Source organism: Paramormyrops kingsleyae, chromosome 11 (genome assembly GCF_048594095.1).
Source record: "Paramormyrops kingsleyae isolate MSU_618 chromosome 11, PKINGS_0.4, whole genome shotgun sequence".
Taxonomy (NCBI): domain Eukaryota; kingdom Metazoa; phylum Chordata; class Actinopteri; order Osteoglossiformes; family Mormyridae; genus Paramormyrops; species Paramormyrops kingsleyae.
The window spans coordinates 30,267,212-30,284,520 of record NC_132807.1 but is presented as its reverse complement, the minus strand read 5'-3'; the positions used below and the strand labels follow the sequence as shown (position 1 = coordinate 30,284,520).

The 17,309-nt window shown below is 41.0% G+C and overlaps 1 protein-coding gene across 5 annotated transcripts in view; it reads left to right on the top strand.

The window, feature by feature from the left end:
• LOC111843355 (oxysterols receptor LXR-alpha) overlaps window positions 1-17,309 on the top strand; it is a 20,933-nt gene extending 3,624 nt beyond the window's left edge. For 4 of the 5 annotated variants that reach the window (XM_023810876.2, XM_023810874.2, XM_023810877.2 and 1 more), the window contains exons 3-10: window positions 6,087-6,329; window positions 6,515-6,781; window positions 7,456-7,664; window positions 9,055-9,234; window positions 10,797-10,896; window positions 14,358-14,471; window positions 14,714-14,808; window positions 14,999-17,309. In XM_023810876.2, the coding sequence (XP_023666644.1) occupies window positions 6,087-6,329; window positions 6,515-6,781; window positions 7,456-7,664; window positions 9,055-9,234; window positions 10,797-10,896; window positions 14,358-14,471; window positions 14,714-14,808; window positions 14,999-15,145 (1,355 nt within the window). In that variant the 3' untranslated portion in view covers window positions 15,146-17,309. Of the gene's footprint in view, window positions 1-3,523; window positions 4,460-6,086; window positions 6,330-6,514; window positions 6,782-7,455; window positions 7,665-9,054; window positions 9,235-10,796; window positions 10,897-14,357; window positions 14,472-14,713; window positions 14,809-14,998 lie in introns of those variants that run through there. The other variant, XM_072718397.1, reaches the window with a different exon arrangement.

Sequence of the window (17,309 nt, the reverse complement as noted above, 5' to 3'; positions counted from 1 at the left end):
GGTGTTTGTGTAGGTGACAATAAGGATGCATGATACAGAACCAAAGCTATACTGGAGTGGCTTAGGAAAACAAAAAGTTCTGGAGCAATCCAGTCAAAATTCACACCTCAACCCCATCAAGAACCAGTCAAATGCTTTAAAATTGCTTTCTCCAGTAATTGTCCAAGGACACTGAGCTGAGGCAGATCTGTTAAGAGGAGTGGATAATTGTATATCTTGACCAGTGTATGAAGCTGGTAGACAACTACCCAAGTTGACTTAGTGCTGTCATTGTGGCAAAAGGTGGTATGTGAAATATTAAGGCATTAATATTTATGCATGCCACGTATTTCAGTTGACCAAGTTACTGAGAGGGATAGGTGTCCGGTCTGTCTGCAGGCTGCTGGGTGATGTGACCAAAGACTCAGTTCAAACTTCCCATATTGTTATTGGTCCACTGGCTTAATGTCAACGTGCCTGAAAATGGCTGACCTTCAGTTCTGCCACTAAAAAACAATAGGCCTGCCAGTCAAGATCAGGGCCAATGCTGAACACAAACAATAGCCCAGCATTCAGTTCCACAGATATCTAGAGCCTGTGGACTCCTGTAGAAACACTGCCAAAGAGCTGTCTGTCTGTGTGCTGTTGTCACAACTGACATGAACTTTACTTCAGGGAGATGTTTTCAGTGTTGCTCAGAAGTAACCCAGAATCTGTAGCTCAAATTTCAGTTGCCAGGCATAGTTGCGTCAATTTAATTTTCCGTGAAGGTGCATGTCATCTTTACGTTATAGTATTTACATGCCTTGTAAAGGTTTAGTGACACTTTATTAAGAGATATTGTATTAATTCCTGTGGGAAAATTAGCTTTTTGCCTACTGCATCTTGTTCGCCATGAGACACACAGACACATGTACAGGTGATAGCAAGCTTGGGCATTACAGTGCAGGGTCAGCCAGCGCGCAGCACCCCTAGATCTGGGGGTTAAGAGTCTTGCTCAAAGGGCCACAAACATGTGATTATTCCGCCAAGGCTGGGGCTTGAACTGACGACCTTCCAGTCAGAGGTTTAGCCTGATAATCAACTCACCCCACTTCTGGCTTTGTTCATGTAAGATAAAAATCTGACTTTAATAATAAATTAATAATTATGTCATTATTAGTAACTGACAATTGTACATTGGGTTTGTTTATTGGTGTGGAACAGAATACATTATCAGCCTTAATTTTGCTTTTGCCGTAGATGAGTTCCGTAGCTGTCTGGTATACTGACACCAAAAAAAGGCCAGTACCACTCACTCTCCCAAGGACCTCTAGGGTCACTTTTGCTCTGGTGGTCCTGGGAAGTGCAGTTTCCAAAGGAAATCTATTCACTCCCAAACATAGCATGGGCCCATGGCTGAGATATGCATGATGCCTGATCTCACAAATCAAACCAGCATTTTTCACTATTTCAGAACTTTGAGGATTATGGACATTTGGCACAATCAACAGTTAAGGGTTTGGCACTTATAGGAGGTTTGTGACATCACACAGTACCATCCAAACCAAGCAGAGGCCCTCATCTGCCACATTGGTATATAGTTTTCCTTCTGTTGCATGAAACTTTATGTGAACTCTGTGCTCTTTTGCCAAGTTTGTCATGATTTGTCAATTGTGCTGTTGTTGGCTGAAACGGCAACAGTTTTTGCAACAAAGGAAAGTGGTCCTTTAAGATTCCCGAAATAGTAAAACACAGCAATCCAGAGAGGAGAGATGAAATTGTATCTAGTGAGCACCACTAGCAATGAATGCACAACATCTCAAGATGTCTCTCACTGAGAAGAACCATAACGGCACCAGAAATGGTGTGGATCTGAAATTACTAGTGTTTCTATGTGTGGGCTTAGTTAGCTGGTGAACATCGGGTTCATTATTGTTAATAAGATAAAATTACTATATCTCAAGATCCCCATTCTATATATGGTTGTGGAAACTGATGTAACCTAATGTGAATTCAAGTATTTTTATGGCTTTTTGTGTCACATAATATGAGAAGTATTACATATTATACAAAATTACAGTTTAGTTTTAAAAATGCAACATTGAAACATATCAGAAATGCCATTCTTATCCTTTCGCATTAGGAAAACCAACCACTATGTATGACAGGCAACATTGCCTGGGCACCAACAGTGAACATGGGACACATCAGCGTGAAGAGCCTGACTGCAAGACAGGAATGCAACAGAAACGACAACTCAGACGGTGCCCTCAGCAATTACAAAAATCAATCAGCAATTTACTGTTAGAACATTTTCACTTATGTGCGATCAAACCAGATAATGATAATAATAAAAGAAATATATTAATAAACAATGAATAATAAGCATGAGATTTATACTTATAGATACTCGTGAATACGGCAAAATATTTTGTCCCCACTTTTTCTCAGCAGTTTGTGTACCCACCCAAAAATTATGAATTTAAACCGTTAGACTTTCAATCACTTTCATTGTTATGCCCCCAATGTTTGAAAAACTGGATAATTAATTTGGTCCTCATAACGGACAGTGGGCAGCTCATAGCCATTTGCAGTGTACTGAATGTGACTGGTGTCATAGTAAAGTGCTACTTGGCTTGCTTGCATTCACATGCTCAGAGTACTCCATTACCGTTACTGACAATGCACCAAGATGGCGGTGAGAAGCAAATGCGCAGTGCCATTGTAACCCCCCTAAAGCACATGCTGTGAGCTTCCAGATATGTTCATACTGAGAAATCTCTCTGTGTTGTGGGTCAGTGCATTTTGTGGGTCCAGGTCATGATATAAATGTACACTGTGTATATTTAACCTGGAGAACTGTACTCCTTTAAAGTGTGAGGTCATTTGCATTCTTCTCCACCTCGTTCAATGAATCACTGGCCTTGTTAAAATGAAAAAGCAAGGTTAATGGTTGCATTACTGTGAAAATCTGCCAGATGCCGAAGAGAGCCAAATGAAACCTGACCTGCATGCTGTCTTATTCGGCTTCTCTGCCTTTCAGTTAAAATCAGGCGTGGCACCTGAAGTGGGAGGGGGGCAAACAGTGAGGGGAGATCGCTGCAGCTGGATCCCTTCCCAGTGCCACCACCCGTCTGGCTTAGAAAGGCTTGTGACAGTGACTCAGCACCTCCTGTCTGGGGCCGGCTGCTGTTGTAGAAGCTGGCCTTGGTGCTTGTTTATTTCTGGTCCACGTTGCTAATAACCTACAACTGGTTGCCTAAACCCAGGTCTCTCTCCAGGGATCTGTTTTCTGAAACAGTCGTGCTGTTTATTAATGTGTCTGTGCTATTGACAGGTTTATTTTTTAACTTCACAGATATATCCTTGTCCTTTTTAGAGCACATAGCTTCCTCTCTGTGAAGGTAGCATTGTAATGCAGTATTGTACTATACACTTTGTATAGTGCATTTTCTTAACTGTAATCAGTAGATTTTCTCAGAATTGTCCCTGTGATGTTTTGTCTGTCTTTGCCCTGGACTTTCCCTCATTCTGTACTCTGGTTGGGTTTCTTCAATACAATCAATGTATAAATACTGGGGAATTTAATGTAGAAACATGTGCATAACTATGTGAGTTGCAGTGGTGTTTTATTTGCGTTTCCCCAGGCTCCCTTTGATATTTGGCTAGGTAGTCCTCCAGTTAGGTTGTGTGTTTGCTGGATCTGTTATAGGGGCCCTAGTGTCTGTTACCACAGTCTTGTCCTCAGTTCTTTACTGACCTGGTAGTTCCATTTGCTAGCAAGGGATCAGTTTTATAGTTGGCAACTAAACATAATGTGTACTTCCATGGCTCCCAGAAATATAGGTTATTGTGCTGTCAAATTTCGTCATTGTTACCGGTCTGAGTTTGCAGGGATGTAAACATAGTGATTTTGATATAACTCATTGTTGCAGTCTTTTATTGTCATAAAACAAACCAGTTTTAGTACAGCCCTGATGAAGCAACTCAGGATTCAGGCCGTGCTGTACTTAAGGTATTTTGGTCACTCTGTCTTGTCCTGTGGTTGTGTATATGTGTGTTTTTGGTGTTGCATTCAGCTGTACAACTGAATTTGGTCCAAGCCACTGATGTAGCATGACAAAAATACCAATATAAAGGAAACTGAAAACCTGGATATTTACTGCAGTGCTGATTTTAGTAACTTTGTTGGCTGTATTCAGAGGCTTAGAGAAATGCTTGGCTAGTCGGGAATTAAATCTCCAGTTCATTTTAACTGCTGTTAGCCAGTGTCAGGGGAAGATAAATGCGGTCTATGTTTATATTAAAACTGGGTAAGAGAGCTGAAAGTAGCTGTGCAAGACCTGATCCAGTAGGAATGGCAAATGGAACCACATGCTATGGGGATTGGCAGACAAAATGGGGACTTTGTTTTCGATGAAAGGATTGAGTCAACTGTGAGGGGAAAAGTATAAGTGAACAGACATCGTTTCAGCTTCAGCACACGGGAAACAAAAAGGTCAGTAGCTGGAGATGAGGCAATGAGGACCACTTGCATGGTCTGTCAGAAATCACCCGTCCAGCTTGCAGTTCCTCATCTAGCACAGGGTTTTAAGGAGCCTACAGCTTTCAGAGTTAGCATAAGGCAGAGGAACACACTGGATGGCGTGTTAGTTCATTGCATGGCATGCATGTCCACAGTGGTGGATCATCAGGGGAAACCTGAGTACCTGGTTGAAACTCGCAAGACACTAGGAGAAAATGTAGTTTTGTATCTGCTGTTAGTAATGCTTTACTTGAGGGGACACCAGTAATATAATAGTGCATACTTAATGCATTAATTAAACAGGAACTAAGGGTTAGTTACGTACTGATCCCATGTTCATTTATCATTAATCTATCATGATGATTCATGTATTTCTTGCAGGAAGTGTATTAGTTTATTATTTGTTCTTGAGTAGTAACCGAGTAACTAAGTTTTTGTACCCCTCAAGTAAAGTCTTACCCAACTGCAATTAAGTGTAATATCAAATGTAAGTAAATTCATGGTTTTGTCACCTGACTTCATTCTACTCTACATGTTGCCTCATTCAGGGGACATTTTGAATTGTGCTCTGTCATTTTCACTCTTATTGTAAAGATCTAGTATCTTATCTGGAGAACAATGTTTAAATGTGCATTATCAGAAGCTAGTTTGTTTCACTTCTCATTTGTTAGAGAATTACAGTTATTTGGGTGAAATTTGCATAATCTTAAAGGATGTTTCTTGCAGGAGAAAATTGCCCCTATTACTTCATTTTAAGCTGTGACTCTACAGGCTTTCAGTTTTATTTAACATACATTTTATAGTGATATTTTAGGAGACTAAAGAGACACAAAGGCAGCAAAGGAGGAGTTTAAACGCTGATGTTCCTGTATTTGACATGGACTTCTGCTTGGTATTTCTAGGTTTCCAGTTTTGAAGAAGCTGACTCATTCTCCCAGTCTTTGTGGGGGGTAGGCTAGTGCAATACAGTGAAATGCCTTTAAAGTAGTGAGGTCATGATGTGCTGAGAATTACCATGGGAATGTGGGAGTTCCTGCTTCAGTGATCTGTGGCGGTCCTTGGGACAGTTACACATGTTGGGATTGACTTATTGATAAAGCGTCTGAAGTGCTTTGAGCTGTTTACATTCTCATTACATTATCATCACTCGTGAATAGTAAACAACTATCAGTTTTTAGCAAATGGTTATCCAGTAAATGGTTGTGCTGAGTGCACACATGCTCATTTGATCGCAATTTAAATAGTATTGGTTCAGTAAACTGGTGTCTATGGACTGTGAATTGTGGGAGGAAATGCAGAAAACTGAAGGAGAGCATGCAAACCACACACACACACACACACACACACACACAAACACACACACACACACACACACACACACACAAACACACACACACACACACACACACACAAACACACACACACACACACACACACACACACAGCCGGAGGCAGTAACTGAGAATAGCAAAAAGGTTTTATATTGTTTTTGCTGTTAGCACTGAGTGTGAAACATTTTATATGAGTTTAAGATATTTCTGATGTTGTTATGCCTAATGCCTGTGTGTCTGTCTGTCTGTCACACATGGATGTTTTCCAGATGTAAATAAAGTGTTCGGCACAGAGGATGTGTCCCACTCTGCTGTGGCGGTAGCAGACGGTCACGATGACTCGCTGCCCCTCCCTGACCCCATCGATTTCCCCCCCCTGCCAAACGGCACAGCACCGGCTCCTCAGGCCCAGCTGAATGACCTCGGGGACCCAGATCTGACCCCTCCCATCACTGCGGAATCTGCCAGTGCCAAATTGGACCCCGCTGTAAGCGCGCTGGCCGTTGAACAAGGTAAAATATCCCCAAGGCTAATATATTAACTCCCACAGCAATCGAGTCCAGTTCATGGCTTCATGTATTGTGTTTACATTGTTAAATATTGTAGCACTTGACTTCAGTTTGAACATTATTATTATTATGTAGTTTAACATCAGAATTAGTAAGATGATCTCCTTTTTCCACCCTCCTCCATGCAGAGAACCTGCCAGTCAAGCGGAAGAAAGGCCCGGCCCCCAAGATGCTGGGTAATGAGGTGTGCAGCGTGTGTGGGGACAAGGCCTCGGGCTTCCACTACAACGTGCTGAGCTGCGAGGGCTGCAAGGGCTTCTTCCGCCGCAGCGTCATCAAGGGCGCCCAGTACACCTGCAAGAACAGCGGCAAATGCGAGATGGACATGTACATGCGGCGCAAGTGCCAGCAGTGCCGGCTGCGCAAGTGCCGGGAGGCGGGCATGCTAGAGCAGTGTGAGTCGTGATTGGCTGGGGGCGGGGCAGCGTGGGTCTCGATTGGTTGTAGCGGTATAATTAATCCCAGTACCTGTCATGGTAGCAGCGCTGTTGGTTTCATTAAGATTGATGATAGATGGAAATTCTCAGCAGTTTACAAAGTTTTACATTTACGTAAACTGATGCCTATTGCCTATAGCTTGACTGCTGCTTGTGTGGGTAGCCAAGGTCCCATGTGTCAGACATTCCCTGGTTAAGGCATGAAAGGTCTTTGAGAATGTGACCATTTGAAGCTAAGATTCCTGTCTAGGGCCAAAAACTGTTTGAAGCTAGGAGGTGTTGCAAATTTATAACATGAATCTACAATAATGTGCATAAGTAGTAATCAGAGGTGGAGATTTCAGGTCCAGAGAGGACAAATCCAGACCAAGATTTTGTTTGAACCAACCAGTTGAGTATTCTGTGACTGTGACTCTTTATACTCAACAGGTTGGTTCAAACAAAATCTTGGTCTGGATTTGTTCTCTCTGGACCTGAAATCTCCACCTCTGCTAGTAATTGGCGCCCATGTACAAAAACGGAGTTGTTATCTCCTTCCTTTGACACGTCAGTGTTATAAGTGATACTTTATCAATTGAGACATGAGGGCCTGGTTATTGAGGGCTTACCAAACGACCCCTCCCCCATCCCAGGTGTCCTCTCCGAAGAGCAAATCCGGCTGAAGAAGCTGAAGAAGCAGCAGGAAGAGGAGTGTGCGCGCACGTCTGCCGTGCCGGCCGAGCCAGCACCGAGGCCCGAGGTGGCCCAGCTGGCTCCAGAGCAGCTGGAGATGATTGAGAAGCTGGTGGCCATGCAGAAACAGTGCAACAAGAGATCCTTTCTGGACCGGCCCAAAGTCACGGTGAGTGTGGCATCGCCGCGCGAAAGAGACCGTCTACCACGAGTATTTTCTCCTCATATTGTTTTAACGTTGTCTACTTTTATTGTTTTTAAATTTGTACTTTTGAAAGCAAAACCTTGTTGCAACTATTGCTATGGTAACACCCAAATAATGTAATTTTCATGTATATATCATGCATACTTGCATAAACCATGATTTATTAGTCCCTCCAGAGGAGCCTCAGTTTAAAAAAAAAAAAAAGCACGTAATAGGCACCTGGCTTACCTCCAGCTTTTAAAGGTAGACAGTCAGAGCCCATTTTAAAGGCAGTATGCTCTGTGTACGAGCTGCGTCGAGCCCTAAGGCGGTGCTCTGATGAGTCTCACTCCCCGCATTGGCTGTTGTTCAGTGTTTGGCTCTGACAGACAGGTGGCGTGGTCCAGCTACAGTTAAGTTTCCTGCTTTCTGTTCAGTTGTTTTAGAGGAGAAAGTCCTCCTGTAGGTGGGTGAGTCATATAATGTGTGGTAAGTGGCAGGATGGTAATTTCTTGAGTGGGAGAGACGAGGCCCATTTGATCACATGCCACTTGATTCCCACTTGACTGGATGAGCATTTTTGTGGGTTTGAATAACAAATATGGCTGTGTGTAATAAATGCATTTTAATGCTTAGTCTTTCAGCTACATTCAGTACAAAGCACAATATTATACAAATAAAGGATAAAATAAACAATAGAAAATTTGCATAATAAAGACAAGTTTAACATTTGTCATATTGCTGTTCCCATAAAGTACAGGAGGCTGCAATACTGCAGTAGTAGAAGAACCTGTTCTTGAATCTGGTAGTCACTGTTCCTCCTGCCACGCTCCAGGGGTGTGAACTGCACTCCAGGGGTGAGAACAGCATTTTGTATGAATGCAGTGTATGGTGCGGCCATGCTGTGACATTTGGCTGATTTTTCCTAAGCAGAATTTTTGTCCTCCTTTGACCCTTCTTAATAAACCACTGCATGAAGCAGTTTGGATCACTCATTTGCAGCCTCCAAACTGAAATAAGAAAATTTCAATGGAATGAGGCCACTAGCAAAGTCATTTTCTTACTCGTTGATAGTGTTAGATAGTTGACCATGATGTTTTTTGAGCTCACATCATGTAGACATGTTTAGAGGTTGAAAGTTAACACGTTTTTGCTCCCTCCCAGCTCCAATCCTGGTAGCAAAAATGTGGATTGTGTGGCTAGGAGCTGGGAGGGAGCAAAAACGTGGGCTGTCTTGGGGTCCCTGAGGACTGGGTTAGGAATTACTATTATGGATCACAGGCGACCTTTTTGAGCTGGTCATGCAGTACCCCTGTTCTGTACAGTGCTTACAGTGCTTGACACCTCCTCTCTGCCCTCTACTTGCCCCCCTCAGCCGTGGCCCCAGAGCCAGGACCCGCAGAACCGTGAGGTGAGGCAGCAACGCTTTGCCCATTTCACCGAGCTGGCCATCATGTCAGTGCAGGAGATTGTGGACTTTGCCAAGCAGCTTCCGGGTTTCCTGGAGCTCACTAGAGAGGACCAGATTGCCCTCCTTAAGACGTCCACCATCGAGGTCAGTGAGCCTTGTGTCTCTCTTCCCTGGGAAAGAAAATACTCTAATAATATCACATATCCTGGTGTGATTTAGTAGAAATTAATCTGAATGAAAGGACTTTCACCCATAGACACTGGGTTTGCTTAATCCTTCAGGAGCCCCTACTGCTCTGCAGCAAGATTTATAAATGGTTGTTTAGGTTCCACCTTGTAGCGCATTTTACATGAGGAACACCCAAACAAATCAATAGGTCTGCTTTGCAAATTCCTTTTAAAAATGGGTGTATTATAATTACCACTCCCACTCTCACTTAAAGGAAAATCAATTCAAGGACTATTAATTACTAGCATTACTGAATGTTAGCATTATACATAGGTTGGTACAATATCTTTAACTTGTTGGCATCTTGGATATAAACTACTTAAAATCCGAAACGGATCAAAATAAATCCAGCAAAACGGAATGCATACGAACCTTTACTCTAACTTCCTCCTACATTCATTTTTGAAACGGGTGGAAACACAGGCAGGTTCTCAAAAGGCACCAAGCGAGAACCAGTCCAGCACTGGCTCTGTGTTGGTGGAAGTGAAGCATATGTGTTAGTTTTTAGATACACCTGTAAAGCGGAGTGATACAGCTGACATGAAATGAAATTATACTCTGATAACCGCACTCAAAGAACGCCTCTTGTGCAATCAGATTTCTTGGTTGGAACTAACTGTTGTATAATATTAAATAATTCAGTTTTAGCTGATTTTGAATCCAGGTCTGGACTACTTTAAAGCAAGATTTGGGACCTGTACCACCTCCTGCCCTAAAACGTGCTGGGCCTCCTGTTTACTAGACAGTACAGCTAATGGGCTCCCATATTCCATTACAAAGAGCTACAAATTAAATCTGCTGCTCTTGTCTAGTTTGCTAACGTATCCTTAGCTGTGGTCTCAATAAATATGCCCTGTAGGTCCCTTATCGATCAATAGTGGTAGGATGGCCTGCTTTGGTAAGTCGGAGGAACTCTCATTTATACAGTTTCACATATAAGGCGTTACTTGGGATGCTGCCTTCTTATATATGTTCCTTGTTTGCACTGAAACATGCTGGTCGGTATTCTCTTCGTCCGCATGGTTATTTGTTGCTTTCTGTTCCATTTGCCAGAACTGAATTTGGTAAAAGAGCATTTGTCCATTTCGCATCATTGGCTTGGAACAAACTGCAGAAGGAATGGAAATTGACTGAATTTATTTCACTAAGTGTTTTTAAATCTAAATTACGAATCCTTGAGGCTAAGTCCATAACATGCAACTGTTTCAGTTAGATTAACTGTTATTTTACTTTAAATTTTATTGAATTTTATTTTATTGTATTATTTCACTTACTTTGGTATGTGTGTTGTTGCTGTCTGTGTTTGATTAATTTTCTGTAACTGTGAGACATTTGCTGTTGCCTATCTTGGCCAGGTCTCCCTTGAAAAAGAGGTTTTTAATCTCAATGGGATCTTCCTGGTTAAATAAAGGTTAATAAATAATAAATAAATAATAGTGATTAGAAGGTCTCAAATAACATGTTTGTTTTTTTTGTAGATCATGCTGCTGGAGTCGTCACGGCGATATGACCCTGCCATAGAAAGTATCACTTTTCTGAAGGACTTTAGCTATAATAAGGAGGATTTCGCAAAAGCGGGTAATGTATAGTTTTTATTTATTATTATCTGCCATTAGGTTGACTTTGGCTACTGACATACACTCACCTAAAGAATTATTAGGAACACCTGTTCAATTTCTCATTAATGCAATTATCTAATCAACCAATCACATGGCAATTGCTTCAATGCATTTAGGGGTGTGGTCCTGGTCAAGACAATCTCCTGAACTCCAAACTGAATGTCAGAATGGGAAAGAAAGGTGATTTAAGCAATTTTGAGCGTGGCATGGTTGTTGGTGCCAGACGGGCCGGTCTGAGTATTTCACAATCTGCTCAGTTACTGGGATTTTCACGCACAACCATTTCTAGGGTTTACAAAGAATGGTGTGCAAAGGGAAAAACATCCAGTATGCGGCAGTCCTGTGGGCGAAAATGACTTGTTGATGCTAGAGGTCAGAGGAGAATGGGCTGACTGATTCAAGCTGATAGAAGAGCAACTTTGACTGAAATAACCACTCCTTACAACCGAGGTATGCAGCAAAGCATTTGTGAAGCCACAACACGCACAACCTTGAGGCGGATGGGCTACAACAGCAGAAGACCTCACCGGGTACCACTCATCTCCACTACAAATAGGAAAAAGAGGCTACAATTTGCACGAGCTCACCAAAATTGAACAGTTGAAGACTGGAAAAATGTTGCCTGGTCTGATGAGTCTCGATTTCTGTTGAGACATTCAAATGGTAGAGTCAGAATTTGGCATAAACAGAATGAGAACATGGATCCATCATGCCTTGTTACCACTGTGCAGGCTGGTGGTGGTGGTGTAATGGTGTGGGGGATGTTTTCTTGGCACACTTTAGGCCCCTTAGTGCCAATTGGGCATCGTTTAAATACCACGGCCTACCTGAGCATTGTTTCTGATCATGTCCATCCCTTTATGACCACCATGTACCCATCCTCTGATGGCTACTTCCAGCAGGATAATGCACCATGTCACAAAGCTCGAATCATTTCAAATTGGTTTCTTGAACATGACAATGAGTTCACTGTATTAAAATGGCCCCTACAGTCACCAGATCTCAACCCAATAGAGCATCTTTGGGATGTGGTGGAACGGGAGCTTCGTGCCCTGGATGTGCATCCCACAAATCTCCATCAACTGCAAGATGCTATCCTATCAATATGGGCCAACATTTCTAAAGAATGCTTTCAGCACCTTGTTGAATCAATGCCACGTAGAATTAAGGCAGTTCTGAAGGCGAAAGGGGGTCAAACACTGTATTAGTATGGTGTTCCTAATAATCCTTTAGGTGAGTGTATATAGCACCAACCCCTCAGAATGTTCCTTCTTTTGTCTGGGTCTTCTGTTCTGTCTTCAGGTTTACTAATGGCATGTTCCCTTCTTCGAGATGCTGTTTGTTCGTTTTCCTTGCACTCCACAGTAGTCCAGTTTTCACATATATAAAGATTCACAGGAAATGTCATATTCTTCACAATTCTTATCCTTGTTTTTCCTCTTCATCTTGGCTCTGCCAATCGTCAGGTTATGACATATTTCTTGACTGCTGGGTCCTGACTTGTTGATTGTTCCAAGGAAGCAAAAGCTGTCTATAACCCCTGTCTTCATCAGCACATTTAGCTGTAGTCCTATTTTTTTGTTTATCTTTCCTGTCCACTGTAATGCTCTTCTTTTCAACATCAATCCGATAGTGAAGCTTCATCCCCAAATCTGACTTATAATTTTGCAGGGCTTTGGTAATTTGGTAATTATATTTTGTTTGATGTGTTTGCTTTAGAGGTTCTCTGTATTCCTCCCACCTCAGCTTTTAATAAATATTTAAATATACATACTGGTACAGTAGACCTTGGTGCATTCTTCGTCTGTATAAGCCTCACGGTTTCACAGTATACGTCCTTATACTGTTTCTGCAAGGGCCTAGTTTGATTCTTTGTATTAAACCATGTTCTGGTGCTACCTGCTCTCAAGGATGCAGGTAACATTGCAGGTAGCTTTTGGGTTACTTTGAGTTCCAGTTTAAAGAATTTTCACATAGCTGACATCATAGTTTGTAGTTCCAAGCCAATAGTTTGCAGCGTATGACAGAACCTTGCAATCTGCACAGCTGACTTAAATTGGACGGACAAAGGAAATTAAACAGATCAAGCTTTGGATTGGGCTGTGGTAGCCGATAATGATCTGTTGTCATATTTTGTCCCACCCCCGCCCACAAAGGAAAAAAAACATTTTGATTTCACTATGCTTATTTTTAAGTTAAGAATATAAATCTATTAAAATTTTTTTTATTGCAGTTGTCACTTTTGATTTGTTTGCGTTTGCAGTGAATATCAGTGTAGTCGGTCAAAGTTTAATGTAACTTCCTGTTCACTCATGAACATGAATAACAGTTTGCTCAAATATGTTTTTCGATATTTTATCATTGCTTATTCATTTTAATTCTTTTTCCAGGATCCTGCAAGTCATTTTTATTTCTGTCACTCTCTGTCCAGTCCCACATTCAAAAATGAAAATGTCTCGCGCTGCACTGCATTGTCACGGCTCCCACAGGAGCCCCGCAGGAATGCAGACCACTAGCTCAATCCCTCCCCCCAGTTATGTTTTTTTTCCAACACCTGTGCCCCCTATGCATTTTCTTTGTGCCCCACCCTATATAAATGGTATATAGGGTGGTTATTGGTAAACTGTGACAATTCTAGAAATTTTCCTTACTCTCTCACTTTAAAAATATGATCCTAATTATGAATATTAAAACATAAAAGAAGTATTGAAAGCTCAAGAACTCAGCTTAAGTTAATATACCACAGAGGTATAAAGATATAGCTAGTCAAACATATGTGTCCCAGTTTACCCTTTGTCCCACATAACTAATATTTACTCTCAAGATTCTGAAAATTGTTATATAAGTGGAATGTACAATAAATGAATAAGTAAACAGTCAGACCTACATATCTGACCTACATAGTACTTCTACAAATTGTACAAGTTGGTGAGTGTGGGATGGGTACAGCTTAGATAGCCAAACTAAATGACAGGGCTGCCCGGGGAGTGCAATGCTGTCCTTTCTGACGGCACCAAATCTAGTACAAATTGTGCAACCTGGAAGACCAGAAAAGTAAGTTAGGAACAGAGTTGGGTATTTCAGGTCCAGAGAGTACAAGTCCAGACTGGGATTTTGTTTCAACCAATCAGTTGAATACTCTAACTCTTTATGCTCAACTGGTTGTTTGAAACAAAATCCCAGTCTGGACTTGTACTCTCTGGACCTGAATTACCCAACTCTGGTTAGGAACTTACATTCATCCATCTTCCAGCCATTGGTCAGAGTTGCAATGACACCTGGAGCTCATCCCAGCTAGTAGATTGAGCTACAGGATTCTCACGTCCCTAGAACCACTGTACTGCCCATGTTAGGATCTCGGTTTTCTTAATTGTTTGAATGCACTAGAACTTAGTTTTGTGTTGTTTCTCGCTTTTTTAGGGCTTCAGTTTGAGTTCATTAACCCCATCTTTGAGTTCTCCAAGGGCATGAATGACCTGCACCTGGATGAAGCAGAGTATGCCCTGCTCATCGCCATCAACATCTTCTCAGCAGGTGAGACTCTTTCCTTTGTTCTTCAGCTTCCCCTAGTAGTTAGTGTGGCAAGAACCCATGCTTTTTTGTAGGGGTTTTTCAAGGGCTACATTTCTTGGTAGTTTGTGTGATACTCCTTTTGTAATGGCCCAACGCTGTAAATATCGTTAGAAATGTAAGGTAACAGTTAATGTATTTTAACAACCATAAATGTCACCAGCTCCATGGCCTTATTCTTCTGTAACAATTACATTGTTTTGCAGATCGGCCTAATGTACAAGACCACGATTTAGTGGAAAGACTGCAGCAGCCATATGTAGATGCACTTCACTCTTATATCAGAATAAAGAGACCAAACGTGAGTAACAGTAAGTTTGAAATAGCTATCAGTCCTGGGTGATACATTTCCCAGAAATTAATCATTTGAGTGGTTTATTTTTAGTAGTATTTTAATTCTTTACATGCAGTTTTTTAAACGCCTTCAGTGATGTGTACATGTCCAGGAGATTAATAGAAAGATGCGTTGATAATGTGTGTCTCTCCTGCAGGACCAACTGATGTTTCCTCGCATGTTGATGAAGCTGGTGAGCCTCCGCACCCTCAGCAGTGTCCACTCTGAGCAGGTCTTTGCACTGCGCCTCCAGGACAAGAAGCTCCCGCCGCTGCTGTCTGAGATCTGGGATGTCCACGAGTGACCCCATGGCCTTTGCTCTTCTTAATCCATAATCCCCTTCCCCAGTACCCAATCAGCAGCTGCCCTTTTGTGACTGTGCACACGGGGCATTGATGCAGAAACTTCGGGTTTACCTGCTGCTGGGCTATCTGCTTAAAAGTAACATGTAAAAAAAAAAAAAACACCTCACAGCATGTTGTCCACCTGATTGTAAAAGTCAGGGGTGGTTTGGAACCTCCCCGGGATGGTTTGGAACCTGCACGTGTTCTCACATGTTTACTTTTACCAGAGGCAGATTTTTCTTTCTGTAGGCTCGGAGAGGTTATTTTACTTTTTGATTTCCTTTCAAACATGTTAATGGTCAAATTCTGAGTCAGGACAGAGCTTTGAGCAGAGTGAGGACATTTGTTCCTGGTTTTTAGTGATTTCATAATACATAATGGTGAATCTCAAAAATTTCAAACTCAGTTTTCAGTCTTAAATTTGAAGGTGTCAAGAAAGCTCTGAGGCATTTTGTGGTAGTAATCCAGTTTCATTTTCTGATGCCTGGGTTTGTTTAAGCAGCTGTACTACTTTTTATGACTATGCCGTATGTGAAACTAAACTGTTCAATTTATGTTTTACTGACGCAAGCACGGGATAATTACTGAAGGGTTTCAGTCACCATTTAACACACACCACCATTCAATACAAAAACACTAAAACTGATATATGTCAGAGCCTTCAGCAAGTCGCCATATTTTTATTCATGCTCATATTTAATTTAAAGATTTAAACATTTGGCTAAAACATGGAGATTAATAAAAATATAAGCAATCCACAGCACTGATGAACTAATACTATGAGATTGAGCATTATATATATATAAAATAATGCTCAAAGTGCTTCTATGACAAATACCATGACCTAGATAACTAACCCCCCCCCCGCCCGCCAGAAAAAGAAATATATATTCCTGTCACACCGTTCGTTTTAGAATTGGTGGATCCTTTCTGTTGACCTGGCTTGTCCTGTACTCCAATAGGGTGTTATTTGTAAAACTCCCTTAGCCAATGTGCATTACTTCTATACGCGATAAATGGATACTGGACATTTGACCCCTCTTGATTGCTTGTCTAAGCTTAAACCGAACAAAGAGTCACAACCAGGAAGTGGACTCATCAAAGACGGAAAATTTGTAGTAGTGACTATAATAGAAGTAACAAAGCTACATAAAGAAGTTACATAAATGATTAAATGATTTATAATTATATAGTTGCAAGTAATGCAAGTGAATATAAATGGTTGTTACCTTAATTATATTTGGTCATGTGCTACTTTGGTTCATTTTAATTTGAAGTTATAGAAAACTAACAAGGACTAACCCGGCAAACACTTCAAGGCATAAATACCCACATCTGTTATCCACTGTGATGACCAGTCTCCTTACCTGTTACATAGATGTTTAGGACACATCTGGGAAGGATTCTTACTTTGTTTAGAGTCACTAAAACCAAACTTTTCTGCTTTCGTTTCATAACATTTATATACCCTGGTAGGCGCTAGCTATTTGGTCAACTAGTCTTCACTCAAAACCTAATTACAGATCCCAGTTGTATGACGATGATTTTATGAAAGTAGACCAAACGTTGCAATGTCGAATATTCCCTTAATTTACCTGTTTTATTCTAGCTCTTCTAATTGCTTTTCTTGGTTAAGAAAAAAAAGTAATTTGTAGCCTTTATGTACTTTTATACACATTTCTGTTTACCAGTTCTAGAAAAAACATTAGAATCTGTGTAATGCGAGTAAAATATTTATATATTTATCCCACCGGATTGTGTAAATTAGTATATCTTGTCAGTCGTCTTTTACAGATCTTCTAATTTACCAAAGCCCTGCGTTTTGCATTTACCAAATTATGTTAACACCTGTAAATGAGATTTCACCTTTTATATGGGATGTTTTGATGAAAAATCTAAAATTTTAATATCTCAACGCCTTAAATAATTTTGTCCTGCTCAATGTACAAAATAAATTTTGGAAAAAAATGGTAAAATATAGCTTATCAAATATACTCTCTTGTACTTAAAATTTCCGCAATCTAAAGCTAAGATATTAAGCCATTTACAAGTGTTTTTTTCATTCCAATCTGCTTTTGAGGAAGTAAATAATTATTAGATTCATAAATAAAATGTTGAATTTTA